General features: G+C 45.7%; 1 protein-coding gene across 7 annotated transcripts; it reads right to left on the reverse strand.

Annotated features, from left to right (window-relative positions):
- Pilrb2l2 (paired immunoglobin like type 2 receptor beta 2 like 2) lies at positions 1,467–16,815 on the reverse strand. 7 transcript variants are annotated; one of them, XM_039090026.2, is made up of 9 exons: positions 14,674–14,919; positions 13,920–14,235; positions 11,583–11,773; positions 11,256–11,447; positions 9,901–9,931; positions 7,347–7,608; positions 6,668–7,051; positions 4,332–4,521; positions 1,467–2,357 (listed from the first exon to the last, which is right to left on the reverse strand). In XM_039090026.2, exons 6-9 carry the CDS (start codon positions 7,393–7,395, stop codon positions 2,345–2,347), a joined length of 636 nt encoding a protein of 211 aa, XP_038945954.1. In that variant the 5' UTR covers positions 7,396–7,608; positions 9,901–9,931; positions 11,256–11,447; positions 11,583–11,773; positions 13,920–14,235; positions 14,674–14,919; the 3' UTR covers positions 1,467–2,344. The 7 variants fall into 7 exon arrangements, with proteins under 7 accessions (XP_038945954.1, XP_063127816.1, XP_063127819.1 ...); XM_063271746.1 differs by lacking the exons at positions 11,256–11,447; positions 14,674–14,919 and adding an exon at positions 16,617–16,815 and having other exon boundaries at positions 1,467–1,769; positions 2,327–2,357; positions 7,347–9,931; XM_063271749.1 differs by having other exon boundaries at positions 6,668–7,042; positions 7,347–7,465; positions 11,256–11,773; positions 14,674–14,929.

Below are 17,035 nucleotides of genomic sequence, written 5' to 3' on the forward strand. Positions count from 1 at the left end.
CATGTAACCCAGGCTGGCCTAAACTCAAGAGGTACCAAGAATAGCCTCTAATTCTGTAGTTCTCAAGCTTCCTAATGCTCTGATATTTCCTCATGTTGGGGTGACTCCAATCATACAATTATTTCATTGGTATTTCATGATTATGCTACAGTTATGATCATAATATAAACATCTGATATTCAGGATATCAGAAATGTGACTGGTGTGAAAACATTCTCCTAGTTTTATAGAGGTGGTGGCCCACAGGTTGACAATCAATGTTAAAATTGATAATATTCCCACCACAACCTGTCAATTGTTGGGATAACAGGAATGTTATAATCCTCATTTTCTTTTATTCCTTTTTCTTACTGATCAGTACAGTCTAGGGAACATAAATTCCAAACATTTGTCACCAGGGCAGAAGCCAATATCTACTCTCTAGTTGGAACATAATGTTCCCTTTTCGCAGATCAAAGACACAGGCTGCCTAAGTGTATACAACCTGAGCTTAAGCACATATATAGAGATGAGAATGTTGGCTCTATAAGTCTTTGCTCTGGGCTTATCTCTCGGTTTTCCCTCTTATTCAATGGAAAAAGACCTGAGAAGTCACATGACCATTTGAAAGAGTGGATTAAGGCCCCTTCTTTCCGGTGCATGAACCTCCTTGAGAGGACTGGACAGACCAGCATCTTGGCAGCCATCTGTGTAAACACACCAGGAATTCCCAATATCACCATGCCCCTTAGAGCTGCAGAGTTCAGTCTCAGGGGCTAGGATGCAGTCACAACCACAGTAGACATCTCACAGCTGTTCCAGGACACTTCACTTTAGCCACATCAGTTTTGGTGACCTCCTCATGACCAAACGACTTCCCAATGACCAAGAATGGGCCCATGGAAGATATTCATTGAAGGCTTGTGATTGGAGAACTGGAGCTGTATCCATACCTCTTCGTTTATGGCTCACTATGGTTGGTAGATCTCTATGGAGCATGGACATAAAATTCTTCTGTCATGAGAAGCATGGTTTCATTCCTTCTGGATCACTGTGGATGGTTTCCTCTGTACCCACAAATTTTTATTATAAGGTGACCTGCTGACTATCACATATTAGGACAGACTGGACTTGGGACAAATTTCCCATTTTAGGAGAGAACCGAGAGTGCAGAACGTCAACATGGAAGGAAATGAGAAAGTGAGGGCATACAATTGGGCTTGTGAGTAAAGAAAGCTCAACATGGGACTCAAGCAAGCCATGCTCTGACACTTGATGTGAAGCATGTGGGGAGGGGTGCCTCTGGATGAGATGTCAGCATCCAGAGAGTAGGAAGAGGAGAAATCTGATTGTCAGGCTGTGGGTTTCAATGAAGACCATGGCCCTTACACCTATCCCAGTGACCTGCACCCTAGACACAGTCTACACTCTCTAAGAAGTGTCAGGAAGGGAAAAGGATGGGGGCTCAGGAGAGAAACTGAGATGGATTGTGGGAGTAAGATATTTATTAACAGTGTCAATAACTCCATGAACAGAGAGAGAACAGCACAGTCAGGGTCTCAGGCCCAGAGACACACAGGAGGTCCATGGTTCCAAGGAGAGCATGTCTGAGTCCCCATGGCAGAAGTGGGAGTTATCCAAGAATGATTTTCACAGGAGAATCCTGCAGCCATGATGACTGACTCCCAGCGAGAAGACATGGAAGGCTGTGGGATGCAGGGTGTGTAATCACCAACAACTACTTTGATGTAAATTCACCTCCCTGATGAGAGATCCTAGCACTGAGGAGCCTGTTAGTTGAGGAATACAAAATTATTTGTTACCAGCATCTGGTGGGCAACAGGAGAGACAGATGACAGATGTCCAGAGTCAGTGTTCTCTGTGTACCATTTGGGTCCGCAGAAATCATTCCCAGGTCACTGGGCTAGGCAGCAGACTCCGTTTCCCACTGAGCTAGCTCACTGGCATGTACTATTTTTCTTCCTTCATGTGTAATTTAAAATATTTCAGGAAAAATCAATTTAGAAAATGTTATGTGCATGATTTATCACCTTGAGCAATCCCCCTAATTTTTAAAGACACAATCTTTCACAGGCCTGGAACTCACCAAGTGTCCTATACTTGGTGTTCAGCCAATCTGTCTCTGCCTGTCTCTTGCTCGACCAGGGCTGGGATTGCAAATTCATGCCACATCCCTGGGTGCAAGCTCCTGATCCATCAAACTCAGGTCCTCCTACCCCTGTGCCATGTGTTTCTGACAGAATTATCGCTCGGGCTCCCTTCCATGCTTCTCATAATGAACTTCCCAGCAGCTCCTCGTCTGTCCCTTGAGATGACAGGCACTCACCTTACTAGAGTTTAGTCTTTATGCTGCTGGCCTGTAGGAGAAGAAATTGTGTCAGTGGGTCAGCCACATTGGTTCTCAATCCTGCCTCTCAGCTGTTCTCTGTATGCAGACAACAGGAGGGGTTGAGGGCATCACACATGTCTGCTACATCCAGGCAGGCACCAGTCTGAGAATCTGCAGGACCTGACACCAGGAATCAGCCTAATTTCTCTACAACACAGCATGTCAGATGACTACTAGTGAACTCACCCATATCCTGTCTCCCTTTCAGTCCTTGTCCCTACTCTAATTTCTTGACACATCTCTGCCTTCTCTGCTCTGCACTCACTGTGTCTCCCTCTTGCCTCCCTGAAACCTTGCTTTCTAGCTGTCCCTCTCAGTGTGGGCTGCTGCATCCTGCAGTTTCAGACTCAGGGATTTAATCCCAGTCAGACTTCTGCGGTCGTTCAGGCTGCTGCTCTTCCACCTCTCAGTTCTACTTACAGGAACACAGGGCAGAGCCTGTCTGAAACAGTGGGATGCACATTTAAATGTTCATTTGTAAACTTCCATTACACTCCACCATCTATGCATCTCTATCCATATCCTGTAGTCCCAACAGTTTTAAGTCAACTCTGACCTCAGTTCACATGTAGGTCTTGTGTTGGGTGTACAAGACATTTGGAGCCCAGTGGCCTGCAGCTTGCTATGTAACTGTACATAGACTTGAACCCCTGATTCCCCTCTCTGGATTTCCCAATGGCTGGAATTTTTTGTCCTCCTCTGTGTCCCCATTTTTATTTCTTAGAGTACCCATGAATATTTGAAGACAAATAATATATTTATACAAAAATGTAATGGGATTTTGAAAAAGAACATTGTATTTTCAAGTGTGTGTGTGTCTGTTTGTGTGTGGTGTATGTGTGTGTTTTGTAGGGACATAACGTATAAAATTTTCCGTTCTGCCAATATGCTTGAATTTAGAGTACTTCTCTAGTCTTTTTGTAAAATGTACTTTGAACAGAGCATAACCACATGTGAATATTTGCAAATGTGAACACTCACATGCTGCTGGAGGACAACCATGGGCATTTTCCTTTAGGAGCTGTCTCTCCTCTCTGGATTGTGAGACAGGTCAGTCATTGGTCGCGCCCAGTAGGTAAGGTGGGCAGAATAGGGAGCCACAAGGATCCTAGTGTATCAGGCTGTCCTAGCATCTGACAACTCTTTTTTTTTTAAATAACTTGAGTATTTCTTATTTACATTTCAATTATTATTCCCCTTCCCGGTTTCCTAACCAACATCCCCCTAACCCTTCCCCCTCCCCTTCGTTATGGGCTTCCCCTCCCCATTACCACTCTCCCCCCAAAAATCACGTTCACTGGGTGTTCAGTCTTGGCAGGACCAAGGGCTTCCCCTTCCACTGGTGCTCTTACTAGGCTATTCATTGCTACCTATGAGGTTAGAGACCAGGCTGACAATTTTTTATATGGCTCCTGGGATGATGCTCATGTGACTGTGGAAAAATCACTTCAACTGAGACACTCCAAGGGGTGTTTCATGATTTCGCTGAGGAGGGTGAGATTTCTAGTGTCCAACTGTTTTGCTTGTTGTAGTGTTAAGTTCTCCATACACATTTCTTTCTCTTTCTGTGTCCATTAATTTCCATTTTAGTTACACATGCCCAAGTCAAAGAGGTGTCTCTACTTATACATATCACTTCCTGTAACAGGTTGTCTGCAAAAGCTGGTCTACCCTCATTTCTTCTACAGCAGACAAACAGTCACCCCTGAGGTTCCTGTGTGCCTACTTGAATTCCCTAGGAGCAGGCACTGTGTTCATCTGCATTTCCTCATCTGATTTCCAGGTGGTCAGGAAGGAAAGCAGGCTCCATGCAGTTCTTGAGGAGTTCAGGCAAATTTCCCTCCTTCTGTTCTCTTTACTGTTCCCTACCCTTCTCCACCTCCCACAGCTAAGAACACTCCCCATGGGGAAGCTCGGGTGAGGCCTCTCCTGGACCACTTACCTTTGCTTCCACCACAGGAAGATCATCCATCCATACAGGGGGATGATGACCACAACTTTGGCCAAGACCATCCCAACCATGGCTCCCAGGCTCAGCAGTGAAGGATTCCTCTGGTCCCTTTTGTCCTCCAGGCCAGCTGTGGGGACTGCAGAGGGGATGATAGAGGGGCTCCCCATGGTAGTATTGAGAGCTGTGGAGAGATGATAAGTGAGAAAATCCTCCCTGAATGAGGTGAGGAATGGGTGAGTGTCACACCTTGTCTCCTCGGTTGGATGTGGGATGCAGAACAGCTGTTAGAAGTTCACACAAGGAAGGGAACACATGCTTAAGGCTGAGGCTCCAGAAGAGTAAGTTCAGATCCACAGTCCCCAACTGTCCTTGCTGTGTGTTCACAAATTTTCATTGGCTCACAGATAACTAAGTTAGAAAAAATACAGCAATTTTTTTTTTGCTTAAATGTATGTAACATACACATATGGTTAGTTCGTAGTGAGTTTGCTGCTTGGACCCAAGAACCTGAGTTTGGTCCCCAATATCAGTACCAAGAACCTGATGAAGTGTGCATGACCCTTGATCCTAGCCCAAGAGACAGAGGCAGGCAGAGCCCTGGGAATGGGCAGGTGACCTGGTCTGTGTGTCTAGTTCCATGTCAAACGGAGCCAAGGGAGCTGTAATTCTAATGCTGAAGAGGTGGAGACAGACGTGTCCCTGTGGCTCACTGGCCTGCCAACCTAGCCTCCATGAAAAATTTAATTAAAGCCAGTGAGAAAGCTTTTCCCCCAAAGTAAGGTGGATGTGACCTTTGGATATCTTCTAGCAACTACATACATAAACATATGTACACACACACACACACACACACACACACATCTGCCTTTACAGATGCACATGTTCATACACACTGAATATGCCAAAATGTGTAAAAGAAAAAACGCAATTTTAGCTTTTTGTGTGCAGCTCTCTCCAGGACACAATACATTCCTTTGCTTGAAACACATAACTGAGATATTTACCTATTTGCCAATTCTATCTCAGGGGTTTTTGACCTGTGCATCATTATCCATCATGGATTACATATCAGGTATCACTCATTTCAGGTATTTCATTGTGATTCATAAAAATAGGATAATTAAAGTTATGAAGTACCAATGATATACTTTTAGGCATGTGGGTCTCCAGAACATGAAGAACGGTATAAAAGATTTGCAGCTTTAGGAAATTAGAGAATGACTAAACTAGACACATACATAAAATGGTTCCTATCTGTCTACCTTCAGGCAGCAGCTATCAAACTCTAGTACAGGTCAACATGGTAGCTGGAGCCTGCACAGGTAACTGTGCTGTACACGTCCTCTCATAGTTTGGCTTAGGACAGTCAGGAGGCACCTCTGCATGTGGTGGCACATGCTCTACTGTCCACAATCAGGAGGCAGAGGCAAGGCAGATCTGTGTGAGTTTGAGACCAGATGGGTCTATATACTGAGTATTGGAAATGCCAGGGCTACAAGTTGAGAAACTGATATAAAATAAATAAACAAGATAGGAAGGAAACAGGAAATAAAGAAGTACTCATATTTAAGAAAGTGGGGGTGTGGGGAGCAACAGAGAAAGGTTGAAGGAAACAATGCAGCAACACACAGGACCCAGATTCTCTTGGTCCCTATGCAGGAACACAAGTCACTACAATGGGCTCAGGGCTCCCAATCCAGGGTACTCCAGTTCCTTCAGCATCAGAGGGGCTGGAGGAATCAGAAGACAGAGCAGCCACATTATGGAAATGGAAACAATTTCTTAATCATGTTCTAATGACTGAAGAGACTGGGGAGAGAAGGTAGGTGTGTCCTGGGGATCTGTGAGGTGAAATGAGGGACTATGGTGACATGTGGCAGTTCCAGTTAGGCCTGAGAACACCAGAACATCCAATGGCTCCTACTATATGTTCTGTGCTGACATTGGAGCTATGTGAGGATGCTGCACATAGGTACCAACTAGAGCCCTGCCATAAAAACAAGAGAGTCGGCTCCATCCTGGAGATTTATATTCACCTTGAGGTCACAGGTGAAAGAGGGCAGGACTGTAGTTAGTTTTGGGACAATAAGGGTGTGAACTATGGGGTACTGAAGCCTCGAGTCCTGTCTGATTCTGTCTGAGCAGAGGATGACAGATATAGGGGCAGCAAAGACTTCTCCCAACTGCAAGGAAAGATGCTGGTGGCAGATGTTTGGGCAGAGCCGAGGGAAAGGAATATGAAAGGAAGCTCAGACATGTGGACCCTGATGTGATATCTAGGGAACAAGGAAGCCACAGGTGTCAAAGCCTGAGTCATGGTGACTCACCATGAATGATGAGATTGGTGCCAGAGATTGACTGCAACGAATTCATGCCTTCTGTTGTTTGCAGAATAACTCGACAGAAGTATGTGGTCTGATCATTGTCCTTCAAGTTCAGGATTCTGAGGACACCAGATGTCTGACCCTGTGTCCAAATCATGATGAGCCGGCCCTTAAAATGCTCATGAAGGAAAGGCCGGGTGGAGTTATAGATGAATTCCCCATGGAAGTGCTTCCATCTCCAGGCTATGCTCATCTGAGGATCCTTGGCCAACTTCCAGGGGAAGTAGAAGGAAAAGGGGATCTCGATGGAGCCACCTTGGACTCCAGAGAGGACATCTGGTTGGTCGACACCAAAGTCTTTCTTTTTTTGATATCCTGCTGAGTTCCCTGGGAAGGACAGGGAGAGTCTGAAGCCACTGCAGGGATTTAAAGGACAACCCTGAGCATCCTGAGACTTCATCTGAAGGGAGGGGTGGGACACAGGGCAGGACTGTCCCTATGGCTAGGGAGACAGAAAAAAGAGGGAAGGGTTGGGTTGTGATCACTCTGAGTGTTGATCTCTTGGGGCAGAGAGTCCTGGCTGGCTCCTCTACCAGACACTGTTCACAAGACACCCACTTTTCCCCACCATTCTGTCCCCTCCTCTGGTTCAGTCCCTGCTAATGAGGGCCCCACCACTCACCAGTGTGCAGATATGATGCCGACAACAAAAGAAGGAGAAGCCGAGCCATAGCCAGATTTCTTCCAGGAAGTGAGACCAGCAGGGCCGTCAGGAAGTCGAGGTTGCCCTGTCTAGGGACACTGGGGCACTCAGCAGTCCAGAGAGAATCAGGGTAAATAAAAACACACACTCAGACATTCTCAAGTGGAAGACTGAGTTGAGCAGGACCATCTCCACCTCCTTGTGGCCAGCAACTTCCTTTACTGATCTGCCTTCTGCTCTTCTGATGTTGCAAAATATCCACCCTTGTGGTTACTGACAACATGACAGGGGTCTTTGCCCAGCCCCCACTCCTGGTTAAGAGACATATCCTAGCCCTTGTCATAGCTGGTTCTCCTCTCTGGTTTGAGCTGGTCTTTCTCTCTCTGACAGTGGCCTAACTCTCCTGTAATTCTGAATGTCAGCCCTACTGAGAAACCAGCTCTCTCCCAGGGGTATTCGGGTACAGATAGCAGTGGTTAAGGGTCAGCGCAGGGTGCAGGCAGAAACTGGAAGTAGTCTATTCCAGATTGCTCATCACTTCCTGTATTCTGAGGGCTCCAGGCAGGTTCCTCTTTGACCAGAAATGTGAGCAGAAGGGGTGTGATGTGCATGAAGCAAAGGATTGTATTCTGCTCTTAACTGAGCTTTACACATATGGCTGTTTCATAGTTCTTTTACACATTCTGGTGTATCCTGTGTGTGTGAACATGTGGATCTGTTATATCAGATGTGTATCTGTGTGTGCATGTGTGTGCATGTGAGTGTGTGTGTGTCTGTGTAAGAATCTGTGTCTGTATGTCTCTTTGGGTGTATGTACCAGTGTGTGTGTATGTGTGTGTGTGTGTGTGTGTATGTGTGTGTGTTTGTGTGTATCTTGTGTGTGTCTATGTATAAGTCTTTCTATAGGTGTGTCTGTGTATCTGAGTTTATGTCTCTCTGTGTGCATCCCTGTATGTGTGTCTATGTCCGTGTGTCTCTGTGTATCTGTCTTTGTGTGCATGCATTGGTTTAGGCATGTTGAGGCTAGAGGAGAGCCTAAGGTCTCATCCTCCTCATTTCTTGGATCAGGCTCTCTCTCACTGACTTCAAGTTTCCCATGGACACTAGATTGACTGGCCAGTGAGCTGGACAGACAAGCCTGTCTGTACTTCCTCAGTCCTAGGATTAGAGCTCACTCAGCTCTGTTTGGTGTGGAACTAGACACATAGACCAGGCTAACTGTCCACTCACAGAGCTCTGCCTGCCTCTGTCACTTTTGTTAAAATTAAAGGTTTTGCTGGTCTCTTTACATGGACACTAGAGATCAAATCTGGTTCCAAGGCCCGAGCAGCAAACTCAGAAATGGGGGTAACAAGGGTTATATGAAACTTTCTGTGTGATAGGTTCTTGAAAGCTTCATTTGCATGAAGAGAAATTCAGTGTGCTTGCTCGACCTGTCCTTTTAGCCCAAGAGAAAGATAGACCTGTAATTCAGCCATCTTTTTCCATGACTACCACAAGGGTCTACACCTTGTGGGGTGTAGTATCTGGTTCCAAGTGGTATCTGGTTCCAAGGCCCAAGCCTTGCTTCTTGCTCCTGAATTTGCAGACCTGTCCTAACTCAGCTGGTGTCAGGATAAGATTTTCAGGGTTTGGACACATCTACACCTCAGCCTTGCTCTGAAATAGCTCCCTGAGTTGCCTGAATTTCTGATCCCTCTTTTACTAAAAAGTATCATTAGCTCCATGAGCAAAGAGAGAACAGCACAGTTGGGCTCTCAGGACCAAAGACAGACAGGATGACTTGGGTTCTGAGGACAGGTCATCGAACCCATATGGCAGAAGTGGGGTTATCTTGCTATCCCTGCTCAAGAATGTTTTTCAGAACAGTCCTGCAGCCATGCATGTTCTGATTCACAAGAACATGAATTTGAAGGTGTAGGATGCTGATATGGGTTCACCAATTACTACTTTGATGCACTCTCTTCCCTGGTGAGAGAAACTGGCACCTGGAGGTCTGTTAGCTGGGGACATATAGACAATATCTCACCAGGAGCATGTGAGCAAGCCTGAGAAGCAGAGGACAATTGTCCAAAGTCAGTGTTCTCTGTGTACAATTTGGGTTCCCTGGAATCACACCCAGGTCACTGTGCTAGGCAGCTGATTACATTTCCCAATGACACACACTATTGTTTTTCAATTAATACATAATTCAAAATACTTCACTTCAAATTAATATAGAGTATGACTACTTTATCACCTTGAGAAATTTCCCCTTTCTTAAAAGGGATCTTTCATTAGCCCTGGAACTAATCAATTAGGCTAGAATACATGGATAGCAAAACCATGACTCTGCCTGTCTCTTGCTTGTCCAGAGCTGCAATTACAAATTTAAGGCACTTCCCTGGGTTATAATGTATAAGCTCAGTATCAAACTCAGGTCTTTCTACCCATGTCCCTTGCATTTCTGGCTGAATCATCTTTCCTTCTCGCTTGCATGCCTTTCAGGATAAACTTCCCAACGGATCCTCAGCTGCCCCTTGGGATGACTCACCTGTCTGGGGTTTAGTCTTTCCTCTGCTGCCCTGTAGGAGAAGAAACTGTGTGAGTGTGTCAGCCAGACTCGTTCTCAGTCCTGCCTTTCAGCTGTTCTCTGTGGTCAGACAACATGAGGGGCCCAAGACCAGAAAGAGCTCTGCTGCAGCCATCAGGGACAGGTCTGAGAATCAGTAGGTCCCGAAGGTAGCGTTCAGCTGACCTTCTGTACAACACAGCAAATCAAAGGAAAACTCTACTGGTCCACTGACCCATGTCCATCTCCCATCTCCCTTTCCCACCCTCCCCCTCGTCTGACCTCTTGACCCTTTCATGCCTTCTCTGCTCTGCACTCACCAAGTGTCACCATGTCTGCTGCCACCCTGCAGATTCAGCCTCAGGTTATGGATCCGAGTCAGGCTTCTACTGTCTCTTAGACTGCTGGTCTCCCTCCTCTAAGTTTTTCTACTTAATATTTAACATTGTTAAATGGTATTTGCAAACCCTCTACCATTCATGCATATAGGTCCTTATTGTTTAGTCTTCTAGGTCCCACGGCTTTAAATCCACTATGACCTCAGTCCACACTTGAGTCTTGTAATGTGTGTACAAGGTCTTTGGAGCCTAGTGACCCATGGTGCTATGCAACTGTAGATAACCTTGAACCACTCTGCATTATCCTCCGGCTGAGATTATTGTGTCCCCCTCTGTGTCCCCATTTTTATTTCTTAGAGTAACCATGAATGTTTGAAGACAAATAATTTATTTTTACAGAAATGCATTTGTATTTCAAACAGGAAATTCATTGTATTTTTAGCTATGTGTGTGTGTGTGTGCATGTGTGTTGTCAGAACTTCATGTATAAAATTTGCCATTCTGCAAATATCACTACATTTAAAATATTTCTCCAGTGTTTCTTAAAATTTACTTTAAGAGACACTTGTGTATATTTGCATATGTGCAGACACATGTGGATGGTAGAGGAAAACCTTGACATTGTCCTTTGGGAGACGTTCTCTCATGATTTTGAGACAGGACAGTCATAGTTCTCACCCACAAGGTAAGGCTTACAGCACAGTGATCCCCAGGAATCATAGTGTCTCTGCCTGTCCAAGTATCTGACAACTCTTTATGTGGTTTATGGGATACTCATGTCCCTCTTCGTGGGGCAATCACTTCAACTGAGACCCTGCAATAGGTGTTTCATATTTTTGCTCAAGAGGATTAGATTTCTAGTGTCCAACTCTTTCTCTTGTTGTAGTGATAGGTTCTGCATATAGATTTCTTTCTGTTTATGGGTCTATTACTTTCCATTCTAGTGACACATGCCCAACGAAAAGAGGTGTTACTTTTTATATGTATCAATGCCCTTACCATGTTGTCTGCAAATGCTGGTCTACTCTCAGATATTCCTTAGGAGCCACAGCTCATTCCAGATGTGCAGTCAGCCCCTGAGACTTCTGCATGCCTCCTTGAATTCCTTAGGAGCAGGCTCTGTGTTCATCTGCATTTGTTCCTCTAATTTCCAGGTGGTCAGGAAGGACAACAGGCTTCATAGATGCAGTCCTTGTCAAGTTCAGGCACATTTCACTTATTTTGTTCTCGTTACTGTTCCCTGCACAAGTCTGCCATTCTCCATCTCCCACTGCTGAGAACACTCCCAGTGGGAAGTTCAGATGAGGCCTGTCATGGACCACTTACCTTTGCTTCCACAACAGAAAGATCATCCACCCGTAGATGGGGAAGGTGGCCACAACATTTTGCCATGATCATCCCATCTATGGCTACCAGATTCGGCAGTGAATGATTCATCTGACCTCCTGTGTCCTCCAGACCAGTTGTGAAGACTGCAGAAGAGATGATGTAGGGGATCCTCATGGTGGTGCTGAGTGCTATGGATGAGAAGTGAGCAGACCTTCCCTGAATGAGGGAGGATGGGTGACTTTCACATCTTGTCTGCTCTGTACGATGTGAAATGGGAAACAGCTGTCAGATGTTGACACAGAACAGGAAACACATCCTTGAGACTGAGACTCAAGGAGAGCAAGCTCAAATTCTCAGTTCCCAACTGTCCTGGCTGTGTGTCCACAGATTTTTATTGGGTCACAAATAACTAAGCCAGAGAAATACAGTGAATTTTGATGTAAACTTAAGTAAGTAACTGAATGAACCGTCCACATTCTACTTGAATCTTAGAACCTGAGTTTGATCTTGAATATCCATATGAAGAACCACCTAAACCTTTAATCCCAGCCCAGAGGCAGAAGCAACCAGAACTCTGTGAGCTGACAGCCAGCCTGTCTAGTTCCACACCAAACAGAGCAGAGTAAGCTGTAATCCTAGTACTTTGACGGTGGAATTAGGATTGTCCCTGTGACTCACCGGCCAGGCAACCTAGTGTCCTTGGGGAATTTCAAGGCAGTGAGAGAACCTGGACCAAAATTAAACAGATGAGACCTTAGAATCTCCTCTAGCCTCCACGTGTAGATGAACAAATGTGCACACATATGGGCACACACACACACACACACACACACACACACACACACACACACACACACAGCTTAATAGACCCAGATGTTCACACATACTATATACAAAGTGCGTATAATAGAAACTATATCATTTAAGCTGTACAAAACAGCTCAGTGCAGGGCAGAGGTCATTCCTTTACTCTACAAACATCATAGACCAGCAGTTCTCAAACAGTATGTAAGTATCTCACTGGGGTACAAAACAGGTATCTGGCATATCAGATATTTACACTATAACTCATAACAGTAGTAAAGTAAGAATTATAAAATAGCACATGATAGTGTTTTGTTTTTGTTTTTGCTTTTGTTTTTGTTTTTGTTTTTTTTTTTTTTTTTGGTGTCACAACATGAAGAACTGTGTTAAAGTATGGCAGCATTAGGAAAGCTGACTCCGGAAACAGCTATGTTCTCTCTGTCCCGTAAACCCTAAAAACTGTGGTTTGAGTTTGCATTAGGTCAATGTCAGCTGTAGCCTGCACAAATGATGAAACTACAGGTATCCCTCTTGTATGTGGACATTGATGTGATCATAAGCTAATGTTAGCACTTATGAGGCAGATTCAAAACAGATTTATCTGAGTTCCAGGCCAGCCTGTCTACATACTGAGTATAAGGACAGTCGAAATAAATGCTAAGACCCTGCCTTACAAAAACATAAGCACACAAACAAACAACAATGATAACAAGAGCCACTGAGTAAGGTCCTGATAAACACTGACAGCTGAGAGCATCCCCAGCTGCTGTAGGGCCATGTGTAGGACCACACAGTGACTAGGCTTGGCCTCAGGGTTCCATGGGGAGAATGCGGTTACATCTGCTTACAAAGACCACAGGGATCAAAAGACAAAACATCCAAATCATGTAAATGGGGACATTATACTTGAAGAGTCTGCTGTCTTGTATGAGAGAGGGGAGGGGAAGGGAGGGAAATGGAAAGTTGGAAAACTGAGAGGAGACAGGACAGTAGATAGGGAGAAATGACAAATGTGTCCTGGGGAACAGGGAGGGATAATGAGGGACTGCGGAGACAGATGCAGGTACACGTAGACCAGAATATACCAAAATGATCCAGTGGTACCCACTATATGTTCAGGGTTTAGGTCGAACTGTGTGGAGATGCTGCACACAGGGAACAATTGGAGCTCTGCCACAGGACCAAGAGTGTTAGCCATATTCTGGACACTTTCATGCAACTTGAGGTCATATGGAAAGGTGTACCTGGGGAGGACAGCAGTTGCACTGGGAGGAAAGGTTTGAGATAAGGGGGAGGGCACATGCTGAAGCTCAGGGAGTAGGTGTGGATCTGTCTGAATAGAGAATAACAGACAAGAGCAGAGGAGTCAGGAAAGACTTGTCACGATTATACAGAAAAGATGCTGCTTGAAGAGGTGTTAGCAGGGCCAAGGGAAAGGGATGTGAAAGAAAGCTCAAAGCTGTGGAAGCTGAGGTGACATCTAGAGGAAAGCAAGCTGCAGGTGTCAAAGCCTGAGCCATGGTGGCTTACCATGGACGATGGAGAGTTGGGCCCCAGGAATCGACTGCCATCTCTTCCTATCTTCTGTGGTGCTCAGGCAGATGTTACAGAAGTGTGTGGCCTGGTCATTCTCCCTCAAGTTAAGGATTCTGAGGAGTCCAGATATCTAACTCTTTGTCTAGTTCAGAATGAGCCTGTCCTCGAAGTGCTCATGAATGAAAGGTAGAGTGGAGTTGTAGATGAATTTTCCATGGTAGTCTTTCCATCTCCAGGCTATGCTCATCTGTGGATACTTGGCCAACTCCCAGCAGAAGCAGAAGGAAAAAGGGATCTCAATGGAGCCACCCTGGACTCCAGAGAAGAGAGCTGGTTGGTTAATTCCATTGGCATTTTTTCTTCTGTATCCTGCTGAGTTCCCTGGAAAAGACAGGGTGAAGGACAAGTCCAGTGAACTCTTGCTGTCTTTGCCTGCTCCCTCTGGCACAGTTTCCAACTCCCTGGGCTTCTTGGACAGGGACTCTAAAGCTACTCCACTTTCTAAAGGAGTCTTTCTACCTCCCCTCCACCTTCATAATAGACACACACACACACACACACACACACACACACACATACACACACACACGCACACACACACACGAGAGACAGAGAGACAGAGACAGACAGAGACAGAGACAGAGAGACATGGACAGATAGTCAAAGACACAGGTAGACAGAGAGAGAGACACAGAGAGAACCAGGAACTGAGACACAGAGAGAAAACAAGGCACTGTTCACAGCTGACCAGATTCCACGACCATCCCCAGTCTTCATCCTGAGCAAACATTGCCTCCCTCAGACCAGGCTCAGTGACGCTTCAGACTCCAGTTCTTGACAAGACACCAGGGTTCAGACTCTCTGATTTTATGGGCAAGTTGGTTATTCCATAATAGACAGTGGTGAGAAGGAAAAGGTTCAAGCCTTCCTATTTATTTCTGATGCCTCCCTTTGCAGAAACATCTCTTAGATAACACATACTGCAGGCTCCCCTCATGTAGTACTTAATGTCCTGGATGAAAACTATCCCTCTCTTCCTTGTTCATGTAACACCACCTACCCACATACTTCCTGCTTTCTCTTCCATAGTGACAACACCCAGAGCCCAGATGGAACCCTAAAATACCTCACCCAGACTGGGACCTATGGAAAGTGAAAGAGATGCTAGAGAGGGTGGTGGAAGGACAGTGGCAGGTGATTGTGGGGGAGTGGATTGTGCCACCACAAAGAAAATGTGGTAAGGTTGAAAGGATTAAGCAACCCAGGCAATTATCATAATTGAAAATGGTGTTTGAATCTACTCCCAACCAGATTGCTTGAGGGATGATGAAAGGAACCCTGGTTCCTGTTCAGGAGGCTTGAGGCCTCAGGGACACTGAAAGAAATGGTAGGAGCTTTGCCTGACTCCCAGGACACTTGGACAGTCACTAGCTATAGTCCTCCATATATTTGTGGTTATCAACCCCATAAGAGCAATGCCCCAAGCCTTCCACAGGTAAAGGGCATGAAACAGGTCACATAGGCTCAAGACAGATCTCCATTATAAGGAAGAACCTAAAGGCCTAGCAGCTTAGCAAATGAACCTTTCCTTACCAGACACTTCTCCCTGAAAAAGGTACTTAATCACAGGCCCACCTTGAGAAGTGGGGTAGAGTTTTACTCATCCACTTTCTGCCATGACAATAAATGTCTTAAAACCATGGACCATCTCTTTTCATTGGGATACACCATGGAGAGCTGTAGAGAAACCCTTTGCCTACAGAATCATCATTGAATCTCCCATAGAAGGCCTCTCTGCACTCACAGGCATCTCTACCAGGAAGACAAAACAAGGCCACCAACCTCTAGCCAAGGACTCTCCATACTGCACCAGCTAGCCACAGCTCTCCCTTTTCACCCTCAGCCCTGGGCTAGATCCATCCTATGGACCCCCATTGTGTTCTCTACTCTTCCGTGGCATTACAGCACAAGAGCCTGAGAACCCAAAGGCTCTGACCTCCTTGGAGGCCCGGGGACTCCCGAGCCAGCTCCAGATATGTCCTGCTTCAGACCATGCTTCCCCACACCTACAGTGCTGTACCGCGATTTACCACAGACAACCAGGTGGTAGCCTGTGGTAAGCATGGTCAACTTCCCCCATCCTGCTTCCCAGAGCAGCCCGATCTGTGTCGCAGAGCAGACATGAAACCACATTAATCCTACAATTGCTGTACTGAAACACATGAGCATGAAACCACATTGAGAGGACTATGACAATCTGTCTCAAAGGAGCAATAGACAAAGCCCATCCCCATGCAAATGGGGCATCCCTAACATCTCAAACCAAGCCAATAGAAATCATCTACCTTTAGACCCCATCCCACCGCAATGTATTTATAAGATTGTATCCATAAGGAATAATGAACATAAGTTATTTCACCAAAGTCCCTCTGAGGCTGCTTTATGGGCCCTACCTTGGTGTTTCCCTTTCCACTCGCTGAGCCTTTTAGCCTGCTATAGCAAGAAATTGGTTACACCCTTGGCAGCTGCTCTTAGCCCCTGATTTGGGGATCAGATTTTCCATGGCACCCTTCCTTCCCACCGAGCCTTCCTGCTTGTTGTTGTTAAGAAGTTGTTTATGCCCCTGATTGGGCTCAGGACTTTCCACCACACAGACTTTTCCTGTTTTCCTGGTTAGGGATTTTCACCTGCCTTGTTTTCCATGGCTTTTGCTTCTGGTATATAAGGAGATCTCAGTAAATCCTTGGTGGCACTTGCTGAAAACAGGTGACCCGTGTAAGTGTTTTCTTTCAATCCCGCAGACCTATGCCCGGTATTCACACACTGGCGGTGCAGGCGCTGACAGCTGCTTGTTTTACTGAGCTGTAACACCCTAAGGGAAGAGTATTCTCTCCTGAAGCTTTTGTCACAGGAAGCTGCTACAGCCTACCGCACCACTTCCTGTTCTCATGACCAAGTTCCTCTAGTACTTTTTCCTACTGTTTCTCTCAGACCAGAGGACATACCTTGTAAACAAATTTAGCCGGGGCAGAAGTCAACTTCTGCTCCCAGCGTGAACCATAAAGTTCCCTGTAGCAGATCAGAGATCCTGTATCCCTACATGTATCCAA

This window comes from Rattus norvegicus, chromosome 12, assembly GCF_036323735.1.
Source record: "Rattus norvegicus strain BN/NHsdMcwi chromosome 12, GRCr8, whole genome shotgun sequence".
Taxonomy (NCBI): domain Eukaryota; kingdom Metazoa; phylum Chordata; class Mammalia; order Rodentia; family Muridae; genus Rattus; species Rattus norvegicus.

Bases quoted from the DNA above. Each gene is read 5' to 3' on its own strand.
- Pilrb2l2 (XM_063271746.1), bottom strand. From the start codon at position 7,395: ATGGCTCGGCTTCTCCTTCTTTTGTTGTCGGCATCATATCTGCACACT. The intron at 7,052-7,346 runs GTGAGTGGTGGG...TGTCCTTCCCAG, and splicing joins GGCATCATATCTGCACACTG to GGAACTCAGCAGGATATCAA. The intron at 4,522-6,667 runs GTGAGTCACCAT...ATCTCTCCACAG, and splicing joins CACCAATCTCATCATTCATG to CTCTCAATACTACCATGGGG.